Source organism: Zophobas morio, unplaced genomic scaffold (genome assembly GCF_036711695.1).
Source record: "Zophobas morio isolate AGI-343-1 ecotype UQ-CSIRO unplaced genomic scaffold, CSIRO_AGI_Zmor_V1 ptg000011l, whole genome shotgun sequence".
Taxonomy (NCBI): domain Eukaryota; kingdom Metazoa; phylum Arthropoda; class Insecta; order Coleoptera; family Tenebrionidae; genus Zophobas; species Zophobas morio.
Window position 1 is genome coordinate 4,046,215 of NW_026972116.1, and position 19,663 is coordinate 4,065,877.

Here is a 19,663-nt window from a genome sequence, read left to right on the forward strand (position 1 = left end):
CCATTCAATTTTTTTCGATTTGCATATACAGGGTGACTGAAAAAAATTAATGAATGCGTCAATGTATTTTATTGATTTAATCAGGAATTACAGAACCGAATGCCTTGAAATCTTGGAGATGTTTTAAAGTTATCATAAGCATGGTAAATTTTTTATTAAAATTTATTTGCTCTTCCCCCCTAAAAAATTGATGACGTCACTCCAAAATTTTGCTGAATAAATCTTATCTAAAATGTACAAAATGTGATGAGTCTGTACTTGTGATTTATCATTCCAATCATATTTTTTGGATTTGCATATACAGGGTGACTCAAAAAAATTAATGAATGCGTCAATTTATTTTATTGATTTAATCAGGAATTACAGAACCGAATGCTGTGAAATCTTGGAGACATTTTAAAGTTATCATAAGCATGGTAAATTTTGTATCAAAATGTATTTGCTCTTCCCCCCTAAAAAATTGATGACGTCACTCCAAAATTTTGCTGAATAAATCCTATCTAAAATGTGAAAAATATGATGAGTCTGTACTTGTGATTTATCATTCCATTCATATTTTTGGATTTGCTTATACAGGGTGACTCAAAAAAATTAATGAATGCGTGAATTTATTTTATCGATTTAATCAGGAATTACAAAACCGAATGCTTTGAAATCTTGGAGATATTTTAAAGTTATTATAAGCATGGTAAACTTTTGTTCAAAATATATTTGTTCATCCCTCCTAAAAAAATTGATGACGTCACCCTTAAATTTTGCTGAATAAATCCTATCTAAAATGCAAAAATATGATGAGTTTGTACTTGTGATTTATCATTCCATTCATATTTTTTCGATTTGCATATACAGAGTGACTGAAAAAAATTAATGAATGCGTCAATTTATTTTATTGATTTAATCAGGAATTACAGAACCGAATGCTTTGAAATCTTGGAGATGTTTTAAAGTTATTATAAGCATGGTAAATTTTTTATCAAAATGTATTTGCTCATCCCCTCTAAAAAATTGATGACGTCACCCCAAAATTTTGCTGAATAAATCCTATCTAAAATGTACAAAATATGATGAGTCTGTACTTGTGATTTATCATTCCATTCATATTTTTGGATTTGCATATACAGGGTGACTCAAAAAAATTAATGAATGCGTGAATTTATTTTATCGATTTAATCAGGAATTACAAAACCGAATGCTTTGAAATCTTGGAGATATTTTAAAGTTATTATAAGCATGGTAAACTTTTGTTCAAAATGTATTTGTTCATCCCTCCTAAAAAAATTGATGACGTCACCCTTAAATTTTGCTGAATAAATCCTATCTAAAATGCAAAAAATATGATGAGTTTGTACTTGTGATGGCGAGGGAAGTACTGTCTAAACTCTTTAGACCAATTTTTTAGTAAATGAATCCACATTTTTCTTTTATTTTTATTATTGCGTTGTGACAATTTTACCAGCTTTGTCCGGTAATCGACTTTACCGGTCAAGTCCGGGAAATGACATTTACGAAAAGTAGTCAAAATCGACACAGTATGATATAAATTCATTACATATCACCTGTTTATTTAATGTTTTCAATTCATATCTACTGAATACACCATACATGTTTGAATGTATTATGTAATTTTGTATCGTACGATTTTTTGCGAATGTAGACTGTATAGTATGTAATTAGATTACTTTTTAGGAGGAAGTAACATTACGAAAAATATTGTTTATAATATGAGCGAATTAGTGACATTGTGTGCTTACAAGTACTCGGTAAATCTCGTGCAACAAGTACAGACTCACTTGTAAGATATTGTTTACTGCACTTGTTATAAGTATACATACGAATAACTATTATAGTTATTATACAGGGTCATTATAAAATATTGTATTTAAGGAAGGCCATGACATTGTGTGCCGCGTTTTTCAGTTTTGTGGAAAGGATTACACTAATATTGGAATTTTTATTTTTAACGCCACATTAGTGGCTGAACTGTTTCGGCGCCAACGGTTTATCAAATTCTGTCGGATGTCAACAATTTTTTCGTTTGTACTGATTACTGGTGCGTTTTCCCACACTTTGTGCGTTAATTGACTTGTCTTGTTTTCATTTTTGTTGTCTTCCCCTTTGTTCGAACTTTAAGGGTCGGTTTTTCAGTGGATGGTAAATTCAAAACTAATAGTTTACTAGAGGTTTTTTCATTATTGTAACAATGGTTTCTATAGCGACATACCAAAGCCTTTAGTCTACCATCGATTGAAAAACCGGCCCCAAGTGTCTCAAAAAACAGTTTTTACAAAACTTCAGATCATTGTGGATTATGGAATAATCTCAGGTAATGAACACAGAGGAGTAACTATGGTCAGTGTTACAAATGACTTTTTTAGGTTAGAATGGTTTATTTTTTGGAGCAATCATCATGTCCTATTACTGTAATGGGTTGTTAAATGAGGATGGGGATTGAGTGTACTCTGTAGATGCGTCTAAAAACGAGTATCTGGTGAAATATCTTGTTGTCATTGAGTAAGAATCTTTGAAGACGCATATACGGCGAATTGTGACCAGATTTAACGACACTGGTAACGTTTCTAAGTGAAAACCGACGGGGAGACCTCAAGTTAGTGAAGACATTGTTGAAGATTTAAGAACGAGAATGGAACAAGGTCCGAATAAATCTTTGTCAAAACTCTTTACAGTCTGGTGTACCATACAGCACGTGTCAGAAAATCGTAAAAGAGAAGTTACATATGCATCCATATAAGATTTCATTGGTTCAGGAGCTGCAATCAGCTGTTTTTCTCTCCGCGTCCGGTATTGTCGTTGGTTTGAAGCTAATATGGACGATAACTCACAGAACTTCAGAATATGGAGTATTGAAAATCCTTACGTTTTTGAAGAAACACCATTACACGTAGTGAAGGTTGGTGTGGGGTTAGCTGTTTCCAGACGACAGTTCATAGACCCGATATTTTTTCAACTAAATGAATGTGGTCAATACACAAAATTGGATGTAAAAAGTGTATGTAGGTACTGCAATAAAGTTTTTTTATCTTCAGTAACTTTAATTTTTCTTTCTGTGGTAGTTGCATTCTCTTAATTTAAAACTTACTTCAACTTACTGTTTAGTGATAATTCTAGTAACTTTATTACTAGGAAGTTTAAAAAATCTTTATTAAACATTCTGTTATTTCAAGAGGTCTCGTAATCATCTACAGAACTCTTAACACTATGCTCCTGAAATTTTATTGTTTTTTTCATCTTTTTTATTATAGAAATTTTTAAAAATCTTGATATTAAGATGGCCATATGGGCGTGTTTTGAGTAGAATTTCTTTGACATTCCTGTTATGCAGATCTGGCATGTTTCAGATATCTAGAAACCGCAAAGCTTAAGGTATTGCCTGGAGATGGCAGTTTTCACTTATTGTAGAGACGAAGATCAAGGCTTTCAGTTGTATTTTTTCAAGAGAAAAGCACCAATGTTTTGACGATTCCTTACAATTTACAAACTGGACTTTCGCGGGATCACAACTTTAGCAAAATTATTTACCGCAAAAACTACTCAGTGTAATTTTAAAACAGTGGTACTGTTCTTTAACTGTTATAAGACTTGTTCTGCCATTGTCCTTTATGTGATTTTTCACAATTTTTACCTTGCAAATTTAACCTCACTTTTTGGATTTTATTATTTGAAAAATTATTGTTTCTTTGCAAAACAGACCAGACGATTTTTTCTGTTCACTCCCAACGACTTTCCAAGGTGTAATTCATGACAAACCCCTTAAACGCTTTTCTTACAATTTACAACTTTTGAAGGTGAAATGTATCTATTTATTGCAGTAGCGTCCACAAATGCTCGATAACACTGCAACCCCCTAATGCTCTGCCCTGGCGTATTTTCGTGTCTATTTAAAATGAAATTAAACCACAAACCTGGCATTTCAATTTTTGACACATTTGATAGATTTGTTTCGACGTTCGTGACATTTCATAAGAGTTCAAATCATTTTGCTGATTAGCGGCACGACAAAAATTTCAGTTGTTTTTCATAGGTAAGTTGACTACAGTATTTTATAATGACCCTGTATAACTTATAATTATGTATGTAAAAAGCTTCACAGTAATTAAAAAGCTTTCTGCAGCATTTTGTGCGATCTAGTTAAATCTGAATCCTTACTACTACGTAGGAAAAACAGTTACATCAATAGATTAAAGTTCTGCCTTATTACTGAATATTTCCACTTTTTTAGCTTATGGCTTAAGTATGTTATATATTATTACAATGTTATTCACGCCATATACCTTTTCATGTATACGTTTAGAGTCTGCCATTTATCTCTTTCGGTATTATTCTTCACTATCATCCATCACGCGCAATTTGTCTTCTTTTCTACTTAAAACAAAAACGAAACTTGGCTATGGAAATACGTATATTTTTTATGTTTATATTTTCCTGCATGATTTTTTATTGTCATTTTGAATTTCTATATTTGTCTGCTGTATAAAATTATTTCCCATTCTGTTCTAACTGTGTTCTATAATGCTACTAGATTCGCGAACGTTTTTCTTTCAATAAGAATTCTTTTCCGGAAATGATATATTTTATGTATCTGCAGGTAAGTATTGTTACGGTGAACCCAAATAGCTCCTTTCGAATTGTCCGATTACTTTGCCATAAAATACGATGAACAAGAACAGTTTGGTTTACAGCATCCTTTTACAGATTTGTTTTAATTCTACGAAACTAAACGCTTATTCTCTTGTTGGTTGTACTGGCTCAACCGCAGTTGCTTACCTGATAATAATTACTCGTGCTTGTGGTCAAATCCGGACTAAATCCGGTGATTTCTATGTAAATTGGAATTGTGCATTAGCCGCATTGCGAAAATTACATGCAGAATTTACTTAATTTCGCGTTATCACTGCGATAATTAATAATCAGATTAACACTAGGACGCAGCGCCTCGAAAGAGGATTTCTAACTTGGGTGATATAAATAGTTTTTAATATTTACTTATAAATTATGATAAAAATAAATTACCTTTCATAAGTGTTGTGTCACGTCGAAAATTAAAATTTCAATAAAATACATGAGAGTTGACAAGCGGAAAATATCGTATGTTTGTGTTTGGTCGTTTAGCAACATCACTTAAATTTTAACTGACACGCTGCTACTAAACTGCGTTTAATTGATTACGTCCATTCCGAATTAAATTCGTAGTATAAATTTATGGCCTGGATTTAAAATTTGTACTTTGGCGTGTTTCACACATTCATTATACTTAAATTCGTTAAATCCCACATCGTGTTGAAAACGTTCCAGTATTCTATATATTTTATTTATTTGTTTATTTTTTTTTAATAGTGTATAGAGTTAGATAATGCAATGGCTGGAAGTGTGCCAAACATTTAAACCGTGAAACCGATCCCTTCTCCCTCAGTCAGTAACCGTAGGCATTAAATAAGCTCACGAATAAATCGTCTTGTTTCAGGATACTCTTGGTCTAGCACTGCAAAAAGTGTTGTAGACCACAATTTGGGTTTGTCGCCAGTCTTCGATGATTTTACGATAAGAGAAGTCGAAGCCACCGAGGGTCAAACGCTTCTTTTACCTTGCACCGTCAGATATCTTGGCGATAAAGTTGTAAGTTTTATGATCCGAGAAGTTGTTTTCCACTTACGTCAAGACCCAATTTTCACTAAATCGAACACAAAGTTGTAATTTATAATTTAATGTTACACTGACACCTCGTTGTAAAGCCACAGACGTAAACTGAGCCAAGACCGGGTGATACGAAACGATTAATTGCAGCAGATAAAATTTTACGATTTATGAAAAGGGCTACACCTGTAGCAGACTGGCGAGGATAACATCTCAAAAGTAGCTCCAAGTTGGAAATTTAAAAACATCACATTTAGCACAATTTCAAGCAAAGATTTCTGCTTTTGTCGTAATAATGGTTATGTCTGCTCTTGAATTATCAAAGCTGAAATGGCCACAGAACTAAGAGAATAAAATATTAAATCCTTTTCGGTTCAGCTTTAGAAATATCTTTGTTATAAGTTTTAAATGTAAAGGGATAAAACGATACGAGTTCAAGAACGAAGTCAGAATGGAAATCATTGTAAGGGGCTATTGTAATAAGCTTTTTCCGAGTAATTTGAATTTAGTTTTTCTTTCTGCCTTCTCAGAGAGGATTTTATGTTTCACAACAGCAACTCATTACAAAACATTCCTGTAGTTTTTATCATTATTGTGGTCTTCTTGCAAGTAGTCATACTGTCGTTAAGCTGCGTTCTTTGTATCTAAATTTTACTTTACCGTTCAGTACTCAAGTATTTCAAGGTGCAGTATTGTAAAGGTTAAAAAGAGGTCAATGGGTGCAGTAGGGGAACTAGGGGCTTGTTGTAACAGGGGTAAGTTGTAACACTAAATTTTTACCCACAATTTAAACTCTTTAACGTCAGGTATTTTACTGAATTTAATTCTTGCACCATAAGACATCATGTCATCACAACCACTGTTCCTTGAGCCAGCGCAGTGAGTGGATGTGTGCACGTGTTTCGTTTTGGCCAAGTAATGTAAAATATTGCTTTAGTAAAATTTGGTTTTTCGTATCAGTTATTAATTAATTTAAAACTTTTAGTTTTGCATGTAGCTCAAAAATTACTCAGCTTTGATATTCCTTACACATTTTGACGCTAAGCCACATAATTTTGTCGAAATGTAATGAAATGTAGAAAATTGTGCTACGGGGCATGTTGTAACAATAGCTTTGGGGCAAGTTGTAACATGTTACAACTTATCCCAAATTCACTTCTACAAATCTCGTACCTAGCATACGAACAGCCAGCCAAAATTTTGACCTATACCATATATCGCTTTCCAGATATATTAAGAAAAAGGAAGACAACACTCAAATTTCTAATGTTGACTCTTTTTCTAAAAGTTTATTTCAGTTTTACTGAAGAAAAATTGTATATAATGAAGTGTTGTGTTGATTTTTGAAAAATAAAGTCTAAATATGTATCAACATCAGCTTTAGTTTTACTGGTACTACCTGTCTCATGGCTGTTACAACTAGCCCCAACCACGGGGCAAGTTGTAACAATGCACTTTTTTTAAGAAAATGCCTGGTGTGAAGTGAAGGTGAATAATTTTGATCTTTTGCCTGTTCAGTCCAATAGAGGAATAGTTAGACTACCGATAGATACTTTTATAATGGTCAAACAGCAAATAGATACCAAATTATACTCGTTTTCCTAAAAACTGTTACAACAAGCCCCTCGTTCCCCTAATCCAAGGAGAAAAATTAATAACAGACGTTGAAATTTACTCAGCTGAAGAATCGATATAATCATATCGGATCCTTTATTGAAGTTACGCTCTTGAGTAATAATTAAATTTCAATTAACTCGTAATTAAAAATTGGCCCAGTTTTCATCACACTTTGTTAACTTCATCTTACACCAGAAATTTCATTACGAACGTTCTAATTTTGGAATGCACTTGTCACAATCTCCGCTTCGTATTGCGACAAATCCGTCCAGCGTGTTTCTTAAAAAGAGCAGACATTTATCAGAAAAATCCCTCAGAATCATACATTTCGCGCATGTAAATGTAATCCTTAAAAGCATTGTGTATTCCTTAAAGGAAATCGTGTGTTACAGGTGTCTTGGATTAGAAGCAGAGACTTGCATATCCTGACGTCGGGTCGCTTTACGTTCTCCAGCGATAACAGGTTCGAACCTGTTCCCTCTCCAGCTGGAGATTTCTGGGGACTCAGGATAAGAGGTGTTCTCTTATCTGATACAGGAAGATACGAATGTCAGGTCAATACCGATCCGAAGATGAGTCTAGCCTTCAATCTTACAGGTACTTCCATTCACATAGCTCTAAGTTATAGGTGTAACTGAATCCATACCTGCAGACAAAAAATGTAATTCTTATCATATATTATACATTGTATTCAAAAGAAATTAATATACCTATATTTAATTCACATTTTAAATTTTTACATATTACATATGTGCTTTAATTTATAAAGAAGCATTCAGTTTTAGGACATTACGTGTTGTTTATTGGAATCAAGACTTAAAACAAATTTCATATTTGTAGATGAATATTATGGAACAATCAGTTGCCCAGGAACAATAAACACCTTGAATTTTATTCTTCCCTATTGTCTTGAGTTTTTGAGTTTCTTGAATACTAGTTATAATAAATAAGTTTTGGGAGCTTCTGTAAACCAGATTTTGTTTAAACAGTTACCGAGTTATCTGAATAAGAGAAAAATGGTAATTTTCGCACGATCGGGCGGTAAGTAACGCTTACTGGCCCTATTTTTAAAGCGGTAAGTAAATTCCAGTATTGCAATGGGGTCGATCGAAGAATGGGCTATCTGCATATTTTCTCGACGTTTCATGACCCTTACAGTACGAAAAAGTAGGTTTCCCGTTTCCCTATGTCTGTCTGTTTGTCGTCGGTTAGATAATTTTCGAAGCTATTGGCCCGATTTTTATTGTATATATATTTTAGGAACACCATGCAAATAGTACAACGCTAAACAAAATGTCTCTAATCATCCCCACCAACATTTTGATAACATCACCTTATAATTGTGCATAGTAACTTTATTGAATCTTTATAAAATAACATATTCCTGTGCTTGTGGTTTATGATTACGTCTTGAATTTTCTCTTAGGGATCCAGGTTTTCGCAAAAAAATAAAAATTACAAAATTACTATTATCAGAGTATTGACATGTAGTAAATTCGGTGCCGTAAAAATGTTGAATTACTAACGCGAAGGTCCTGGTTCGATGACTCATGGGCCACATTTTTTATTGTTCAAATCAAGAACGATTCACTCCATTTTCTCGAAAATTTAACAATACACTAATGCTGCACTTGCCTACATTAAATAGTCATAAAATAACAATTATCATAATAACAGATATACTCATCCAAAAATAATATTCAAAATTATTCAAATCAGCCATCTTGCTGTGTGCTTAATCGTCTCATTCTTTCGATATATTATAAACATAAATATTCTAAGTTGATCATGTTATATGTTTACTTCCCTAGTGTAGCTATGGCTCTCCCTTTTCCGTCTGTCGTCTGTTTGCCGTTTGTCCCAATTTTTATTAAATAGATAATCTCCTAAACTACTGGACCAATTGTTGTCAAATTTTGTATGTATATTAGGAATATCATGTAGTTTGTTAAACGCTAACCAACATTTTTCTAATCATCCCCACCAATAACGTGATGACATCACCTCAAAATTTTGTACACTAAACATAACTTAAATTTCATAAAATATTATATCCCACAGTTGTGTTTTGTGAATCCGCCCTTCTTTTGGTTATTAATATTATTATTATTATTATTGTTATTGTTTGCTACCTAGTACACAGCTCTGTAAGCCAGGCCTCATGGATGTCTCAAGGAGAGCCTTGTCTTGCAGACGGAAGTTCCGGGTACGGATCCCACAGCGTTGCAAAATCTTTCAAAACAAAAACGCAACACTCGATAATGTGAGAGAGAATACAATACAGTTATAGGAACACTATTAGTATTACATTGCACTTTACCGTACTCTTAACAATGCATTAATAGTTTTCCATTATTATTGTTAGTACGAATTATCAACCAGTGCATTGGATGTCATATACAAAACTAAAGTACTGCTTTGATACATCAACGAATGCAGAAAAAAAACTCCACAGGAGTCTCTAACAATGTCATTTGCTTATCGGCGACTTGACACATCGTACGCCAAATTTATAATAAATAGACTCATGAACAAGTGGAATTTACTAACATCGCAAACGGTGGCAGAGAATGGATGACGGTACCATTTTAAAGCAAACTTGAGTACTGTTGACTAAAACAAAGGTGGATGTCGTGGCTAAAGTCAAGTATGATACATCAATGAATGTACTTACACAAAACTTCTTTCTTCAGTCGAACAAATACAGTGTCCGAAAAATTGAAAATAAAATAATAGACGCAATAAATTTTATAAAATTAAATTTCTAACTTTTTATTGATGAACTAAAAACGAGTCACCTCATTTTCTCTAAACGATGAAAATGTAGCTCTTTCTACCTCTTTTATTTAATGACAAAAAAAATATATAATAATACTCAGAGTATCTGTTCCATTGTGGCTTATTTAATAGTTTTAATTATCTGTTTCAAGAAGACAAACTCATTCAGAAATTTGTTTCTAATAAATTTCTACATTATAAGCGTGACATTCTTTCGATGTATAAACATAAACATAAAGAATGGAAGTTAAGCATGTAGGCTGATAATAATACACTTTTTACCGTTGGTTATCTGCTTCAAATATATTCCATATTCTCCTTCAGGTTTTTATTTTATAGAAGTTATCATGAAACAAAAATCGCAAAATCAAATTTTACAATTTTTCGAAGAAGCAGAACTTGTTGAACTGTACTTAATTTTTTTTTTTCAGTTATGGTGAAAATAATAACAGTGCTATAAAATAAAATGCTAGTTATTTGCCAGTACCTCAGATTTAATACATAGGGCCAGTTTATAGAATATTTTTACTGAAATCACGCATTTAACGAGGCATTTCTTTAGTGAGTTAGCGACATCTGATTGGCGTAGAGTGGTAATTTAATGCTGTGTTAAAAATTTAATCGCAATCAAGTATTTATTTCTTGAGCTACTTAGTTTGCATAATTTTTCAGATTTTTCAATTTTTTTTTTGGTATTTGGTAACAAAAAGGAAAATAGAATCAAGAAAATGTAGGATGTAAGGATTATTTCGACAGAACTGCCTGCCCTCACTCCAGTGGCGTAAATAATACACCCGCGTATGAAATATATTTAAAGCAGATAACCAACGGGGAACAAAGTATTTTTTATTTCTCAGTATTTGTTTAACTTCGACTGTTTATGTTTTTACTTCTAAAGAATTCGACCATGAGCACGTTTATATCGTATCGACTTCGGCATCAAAGTGTGCATTTGTGTTAAAAGAAGCTAAAATTTAATTGATTTTGTCCCCTCAACATAAAAGAAAAGACTAATTAATTAAGCATCGCCGGCTATTTTCCCAAAAAATATAGATAATAGCAAGAACAATATAAGAAACAAAAAAACCCATGCCACATTCGAACACGTGCTATTTTCACGTCACATGCTCGCAAGGAAGCAAGAAAAACGATACGCTAAAGGAACACCGTTTATATTAGGTTGCTGTACAATTTCCATTTTTCGCAAAAATTTGGGTGCCTCGAGGAAAATCTGAAGACACATTCATAAAGAACAAGTCCGGGAGTATGTTATTTTATAAAATTTAAGTCCTATTTACTATGAAAAATTTTGAAGAGACGTCATCACATTATTGGTAGGGATGATTAGGGAAATTTTGGTTGGCGTTGTACCATCTACATAATATGTATTAATAACATATATATAAAATTTGACAACAATCGGTGCGGTAGTTTCGGAGACTAACTGTCTAATGAAAATCTGGAAGACGGTAGACAGACAGAGAGACAGACAGTCAGGCAGGCAGGAAGACAGACGGAAACGGGACACTTATTTTTTTCAACTCCAAGGTCATGGAACGTTAAAAAAACATAAAAGCAACCAGTCGCCCGATGCACTCGGTTATAATACCTTTGTTTAAGCTTGGGTAGTAAAAAATTATAAAAAGTTATTACTTGTTTATACAGGCGACAAAGATGATAACTAACATTGATAATAATTACCATTGGTTAACATAATCCATTGTGTATTGCACAATACATAATGTTTTCATATTGCCGTCCTGATCGTAAGCTAAGAAAATATAGTAATCGAGAGTAATAGAAAGTTTGTTTTTAATTTTATAAAATAGGATATGCCTGCACTTACTCATATTTTTGGTAAAAGAATCAAAATTATACAACAACATTTTGCAATTTCATCTTGAAACTGCTAAACCGAATGCTCTGAAATCACACAAACGTTGTAAGGTTATTGTAGGCAATTAAGCATGTTGAATTGTTAATCAAAATTTATTCGTTTATCTTTATTTATTTAGACTACATATGTACATCCAAAATATTGCCTGTTACACCAAGCCAAGTGGTGCCTGTCTAATAAATATTTCTTTTATCTTTTCCGAAAAAATTTATGACATCTCAAAATTTTGCCGAATAAATCCTCTCTGAAATATACAAAATATTATGACTCTATACTTGTAGTTTATCAATGCAATCACAGTTTTTAGAATTACAGGGCCACAAACAAATTAAAATTAGGCAATTTATTGTATTGATTAAATTAAGAACGACTCACCCCATTTTCCCGAAAATTTGGGAATACAGTACTGTTACTATTAGTACACTGCATCTATCCAAATTGATATATGTATCCTTGTAAAAATATTGATGACGTCATCAACATCAATTTTGTAATGGAAAAACTCACTTGAACAAACGCGGAGCACGCTTCTTTAGCTTTACTTTAAATAATAAAATCTTATATATTTTTTAAAAATCTGGATTTGTTGAGATGTACTTCAGGGGTGAGTGAAGTTTTGGCGAATTATCCTTTGATCATTTTTTTATATTTTGTGAATCATTATTGGTTACAGGTAATAACATATTTTCAAACAGACTTGTATTTTTAGATTACTGTTGTAAATTTTATTATAATAACACGAACATTTTCCCGAAAGGCAGGATCGTGGACTTTAATTCAGACCTCTAAAAAATGCAAATCGCTTCATTTAAATAACTAGAAGATGCTTATCATATTGAGTCATAAAGTGGCAATAATTTCAAATGTATGTGAAAACAAACAAGAATGGCAAACGTAAATAAAAACAAAATGTCACTGAAACAGGCGATTCAGTTAATTTCAGTAAATGGTATGGTCAACAAAGGTAGTACAATCAAAGACCATTAAAGCTCCGTGAAAAAAATCAAACTCTCTAGTAGCTCCCTGAAAAAAAAAAAAAACAACTTAAACTAACCTGTTCTAGATCTCTAGAATAAGTTCCTCATCTCTTTTTAGGCTTACAATTCACTTGTTTTATGTTCTTAATGTCGAATTTAAAATCGGTAGGAGGTGAAAATTAGTGCAAATTGCACGAGAATGAACTCGGAATATGTTATCCGAAACAACGATCAACAATGTCACGTAATTCTCAATAGGCAAGCTGATCAGGCAACTTACTGTCACAGGTGTAAGACATACCACAAATAATAGGGAATTTTTTAATTATTATTCTTTATTATTATCTACGATAACGTGTAAAATAAACTCATTTGACATATACCTTGTAAAACTTTTATGACTTAAGCAACTTAAGCCCTTATAAGTCAAACTGACTGTTGTAAGCTTTGTGGACTCGAACCGCAAGGATTATTATTACTGTCCATTTTTGCCATAATGGAGCTGCGAACTGAGTTAAGTTATACAATAGCCAGTTTGACTTATAAGGGTGTTCTGACCTGAGGCGCTTAAGTCATAAAAGTTTTACAAGGCAATTTGGAAGATTATTTTTTGTCCTAAATTTAGGAAAATTTAAATCAAAATAAACCACTGTTTTGTATGTGTTTACTTAAACGTGAAATAAATACCAGGAAATTTGCAAACAATCTTTATTACTCTCCGAGCGTAAGCTAAGGAAGCATAGTAATCGAGTCCATCGGACGAATTGCCACTTTTATGTTTGATGACCCCTACAGTACCAAAAAAGTAGTCTCCCTTTCCGTTTGCCTGTCTGGCTGTGTATCTGTCTGTCTGTCTATCTGTCTGTCTCTATCCATTTTTATTAGACACGTAATCTTCGAAACTGGTGGACCGATTGTTTTCAAATTTTGTAGGTATGTTAGAAATTTCATGTAGATGGCTAAATGCTAACCAAAATTTGGATAATCACCCTAGTCATTTCAATGAACCGTATTTTAAAATGAATTAAATGTTATACAAAAATATATTCCTATACTTGTAGTATACGAATCCGCTTTCAGTTTTTTCGCTTAACGTTCAAATTTTCGCAAAAACATATGCACAGTATAATAACGTTATATTAATAGCACTGACTATCATTCTCCGTGGAGTAGTGGCAATGTCGGGGAGAATGCGCCTTACGGCGAAGCACACGACCTACCCTCGCGGGTTCGATGCCGAACTTGCCTTTTTACTTCTCTTTTTCTTGCATCGGTAATACGCTGTGACTACTTTTCTTTTGTGTTGTGACTAGTAGTATCTATGTTGATAACGTCATCACAATTTTTTTATTGGTCAAATTAAAAACGAATCACCCCATTTTCTCGAAAATGTGAAAAATACGCACTTCTTTATTTAACAATGATAAAGTAAGAACTACAACATTCAGAACATTTTCTACGATTATAGTTCAATTATTAAATTTAGTCCTGTTTTGAGAAGACAAACTCATTCAAATCAAACTAATTTCTACGTGGCATTCTTTCGATATATATAAACATAAATAAACGTTTGAATGTCAGACTGCTATTACTTAGTGGTGAAGGACAAGGGGTGTTATTTATGTCTCTGGTTTTTACTTTACATAGGCCAAACGAAAATCGTAAAATCAAATTTTATAATTTGTTTAAACGGCTGGATTTGTCGGATTATACTTATAGTCTTCGACCAATTTTTTATTAATCAAATTAAGAACCTTATTTTTTAGATTTGCTTATACAGGGTCACGCAAAAAAATTAATGAATTAGTCAATTTATTTTGTTGAATAAATCAAGAATTGCAGAACTAACTACTTTGAAATCTTGCGGACGTTTTAAAGTTGTTGTACGCATGGTAAATTGTTAATCAAAATCTGTTTATTCCCCCAAAAAAATTAATGACGTCATCTCAAAATTTTGCGGAATAAATTCTACCCAAAATGATGAGTTTCTACTTGTGATTTATCATTGTATTAATGAATGAGTCAATTTTATTGATTAAATCATGAACGGCTCACTCCAATTTCCCAGAAATGGATTTGGGAATACAGTACTGTTATTTTAAGTATTACACGGCACCTATCCAAGTTGATACACGTGTCCTTGCAAAAATGTTGATGACGTCATTCCAAAATTGTGTAAAGAAAAAACTCAACTCGAAAATGCTGGATATGTTTCATTGTACTTCAGGAGCGAGGGAAGTTCTGTCGAAACAACTTTCGACCATTTTTTGTGTTAAGGTCGACACAACAAATCTTGTGCATCATTCGCGCAGAATATGTTTTTGTACCCCTTTTTTACAGGCCTTGACTATCGGCTCGGTCCCACAAATTAACTTATTTTCGCGAAACGCCTTGTTTATAATACAAATAACTATTCTAGAATTACCTATACAGGGCGTTTCGAAAAATTAATGCACTGAGCAATTTATTTTACTGATTAAATCAAAAGCTACTTACTCATTTCTTTAAAATTGACGGAATATTCTGCTGTTTTTACCATCAATTTGTGCTTATACAACTTAATATAATACATATTTTGTTCCTGCTAAAGAGTTAATGAACTCATTAGTCATTACACAATTTTATAAAGAAAAACTCATTGAAACATGCGCATACGATGCTCCTTTATCTATGGTTTAAAACCTCGTTTCTAATCATTTAGACTCATGCTTAGTAATAATTATTGTAATTATTATAACCTTGACGACTGCCACTACCTTAGAAGCGTCCAGAATCGAATTATACTTAAGGAATTATACTTAACAAATTATGTGTCTACTTGTACATTATAAATTCTTGCAAGCTTCAAACTTTCTACGCATAAATACTAATGCCCGTTTGCACTAACGTTTAAGTCAGATACTTAAAATTTAAGAATTTCTTAAAACCAACAATGTGTTGCACCAACGTTTAAGTCTTTCTTAAAGGGTTCTATGAAATCTTTAATTTAAGCGCCCGATTACCTGAGGCTTAAATTTGTAAGCAATGCTTAACGAGACACAACGATACAACGCATGTGCGGTACCCATGGTAACAGAACAACACTTTATTTCTATTGGATAATAATTTTGGTGATTACATGAAATCGAAAATTTCCAATTTTAAAAATTATCAGTGCTCAAAAGTGTATCTGAAGTGTAAAATAAAGTCTTAGCAATTTAAAAATAAATATAAAGGAGGTATGTACCACAGTTACAATGTTTTGTTGTAAAGAATAACATGTTTTTTTCGTGTTCGTAAAAAGTGGAACATTTTTTATTAATTTTTGTTTATAAACGATACGTTTATTTCATGGCACTAGAAGCGTGTCATAGTGTTTCATTTTTTCACGCATTTAAATGAAAAAGTGTCGTAGCGTGTCATTTTTTAAAGGAAGACATTCGTGCGGCAAATTTTCCATCTCGTGAAAAAAATATACACTTTACGCACTAGTTGCATAAATAACTATTTTTCATATGAACAATAAAAAGCGCCAGAGGGGAGCGAGAAACTACAGTTATTTGAGGTACAACTGAACAAGAATAGGAAGAGAAAATATGGAATTATAGGTGCGAAAGCGAATTTTAGAGTTAGACATTGAAATAAAAAAGAAGCAGCAAAATAAATTTAAACGTAATAACATGGAAATGTAATAAAATATCAAATTAAAAAGTAATATAGCATAGATTTGTTAATATTATGAATTTCCCAAAAAAAAAGTTATAAAACTTCTTCTAAATTCATTTCCCGTCCCCCGGTTTTGAACAATATTGACCTGGTATTTGACTGTCTTCTAAGCCCATTTTTTATTAAACACCCAACCAACGTTAGAGAAAATAAATATCAGCACTATTCGAACTACACACGCACAAACTAACCTAAAATATTTGACGTTTCTATACAAACAAGCGTCAGTGTTGCCAATAGAAATGAAACGTTTACACAATTCCCCAACTAAGTATTACTTGGTTAAGTAGAGTCTAAGCGGCGACGGTGCAACAACTGTACAATTTAAGAAGTAGTTACTTTTAAGAATTGCTTAGCTAAGCAATGCTTACCGCTAACGTTGGTGCAAATGGGCATAAGAGGACCAATCAGCAAAATACATCGTAGGCATGCGCACTGCTCTGTTGCGAGTTTACCTCGGGTTGCATGGGTGAAGGTGTGATTAGTCCTCAACACTTTCTTAATTTGCTGTTGGGAACGAGTAAATTAAACCCGAGATTGTTAAACATAATTTCATAAGTTCTACTTGCTTATAACTACAGCGTTATAATCCATATTATTTTTGCCTTTATTTATAGGGATTATTTTTGCTTCTAGAGCTACTTAGGTATAGTAACAGGGTTCATCTGCTGAACGACTACTTTAGTAAATTTTCTAAAATGGTATTAAATAATAATAAAAAAAGTAAGTGTGGAGTCTATATTCTGTGAAATATCTGCATCTCTTATAATTTCTACCGGTATCGTCAACGATGTTGATAGACACGGAACTGAAGATATCAGGACACTTATTTCTGCTTTCGATAGATAGCAAAGAATTTTATCGAGTTTATTTGATTTTGTTTGTTTTAATCTCATCGTAAGACGTGTTACTAAAGCCTGAAATTATATAACTAATTAATACCACTAAAATCTTATGAAAAGATTTCTCTTACTTTACTTTCTGTATGTCAAGTTAGGGAAACTTTACTTTCAGGATACTGTTAACTTTGTAATGTTAAATACTGTGGATATTGTTGTATAGGGAAAATACAGCTCATTAAAAAAATTATATATATATATTAGGACTTTAGTTGTTAACTTTTGACCGATAAACACTTCAGTGTATTTGTAAGTACAATTTCAAAAAATAAACGAATAAAGCAAGTTTTTGAAAAGTGAATTAAAATTCATAATAACGATCTTATCGTGGTATACGTTACTCACGTACTTTAGGCACCTTGGATCTCTGAAAATCCGTTATAATTGTATCGTTTCAGTTTCAGGTGTACGAAAGTTGGAGGACACTAATTCAAAATGGGTTGGGCAAGCTCTAATAAAAGGTCGGAGCGAAGTTTACGTTCGAGATGGGTCTCCAGTGACCTTCACATGTGAAATATCGCCCTTATCTGTGGCATCTCCACAATCTGGAGCGCATGGAGTTTTCATGACCGCTAAACCGAAAGTGCGGTGGTTGCACGACAACAAAGAACTACTCTTTGAAGTTAGCATTCTTTTTATTTTATTTCACGACACGAGTGGGATTTACTACTTCGATCCCTAGCGTAACCCCACCTTGCGAAACAACTTTGGAATTCAGTAGAGGAACACAATTTGCTGTTGCATAGAACAATACATTCCCAAAATTACCAGTTACCTCTAAGTTCGAGCAAACGGCAAATTGTTGCATAATAAGGAAATTGTTTCTCATCTGCGTTAACTCTAGTTCGAGATTGATATTTAATGCAGTGTATTATATTCGACGTCACTTAAAATTGGCAAATAAACTCGGACAGTTATATTATTCACTCGGATTCTATCGCTAGTAGATGTTCCACTTTGACTAGCATTTTCCTTCAATTCCCATAGTCGTTTTTTAGTAGTTAACTAACTTCTCGACTTAATTGCACATTCGCTCTTGCCAATTTCTTAATCAATTCTGCCGTTCCAGACGACAGACCCTCATATTTCCATGAGAACCCTCTACGGAGAAATGACTCAGAAAGTGATTGGCGTACTCAAGATTTCAAAGGTATCGTGGAGGGACAGCGGACAATATACTTGCCTACAAATGTCGGTGAAACCCTATTCGGTCAAACTGTTTGTGGCTGAAAGTAAGTCTCGTTTCCTCTAATTTAATGTCGTTCAATCAGCCCTTTCAGAAAGATTAGTTAACGGAACGAAATGTAACCTGTAATTACTAAATTGTTGTATTCAGTAAAAATAAAATGCCGCTTTTTTCAATCGAGCTTTATCAGTCATGACACTAAATGTGTTGGAACAGGAAGACAAAAGTGAATAATGGCAGAGGGGCGACCCTAAGTGCAAAGGTTGATTGAACGTTACTATACAAAGGACACAATGACAAAAACTTAACTATTGTAATCAGTTTTGTAGAATATCCCACTTCGAAGTGATTTACGATGCTGTATATATATATGTCTACAAAATATTTTATTTTTTCTTTTTTTTTCAGGAGAGCACTCAGAAGCAATGCAACGCGATTTTCCCATGTTATCAACTGCAAATCAGTGCTTTTTACATCTGGGATATGTCTTTTTAATGCTTTTGTATTTTCCTACTTAGTATTGTATGCTACCAACATAAATAAATTATTCGATACTAAAATTATTAAATTTTATAAAGTTATTCTCCTTTTCAGTTATGGATTTTTTTTGACTAATAATACGTATTCTTGTCTTCTTAATCCTGTTTTAACGGTTCTGTTTTTAAAATACTGAACTAAGTCATTTCGATACAACTTTAATGCAATTGTTGTTCAAAGGGAGCACACGGATATATAGCAGAGAGTTTAAAAGTTACTGTTTGGTACGGATCCTATAACTTTTCAAAAACCAGTAATCTGTGCCAGTAATCTCAACTATTTGTTTCATAAACTTCGTACCTACATGTCACATGTCTGTCTATAAAATTTTGGAACGATGCGTATTCCTACGAAACCAAAAATTTCAACAAACTGTCGGGAAGTTTTAAAAACTCGTTGTCATCAGCTGAGGAAATGA

The 19,663-nt window shown here is 32.9% G+C and overlaps 1 protein-coding gene across 3 annotated transcripts in view; it reads left to right on the forward strand.

Moving 5' to 3' along the window:
• The window catches only part of LOC135127422 (uncharacterized), a 45,658-nt gene extending 26,403 nt beyond the window's left edge, over nucleotides 1-19,255 (forward strand). For 2 of the 3 annotated variants that reach the window (XM_064053861.1, XM_064053860.1), the window contains exons 2-6: nucleotides 5,480-5,631; nucleotides 7,659-7,863; nucleotides 17,921-18,144; nucleotides 18,592-18,754; nucleotides 19,117-19,255. In XM_064053861.1, coding sequence (XP_063909931.1) covers nucleotides 5,480-5,631; nucleotides 7,659-7,863; nucleotides 17,921-18,144; nucleotides 18,592-18,754; nucleotides 19,117-19,226 — 854 coding nt within the window. In that variant the 3' untranslated portion in view covers nucleotides 19,227-19,255. The remainder of the gene's footprint in view (nucleotides 1-5,479; nucleotides 5,632-7,658; nucleotides 7,864-17,920; nucleotides 18,145-18,591; nucleotides 18,755-19,116) is intronic. The other variant, XM_064053862.1, reaches the window with a different exon arrangement.
• The last annotated feature ends 408 nt before the right edge of the window (nucleotides 19,256-19,663 follow it).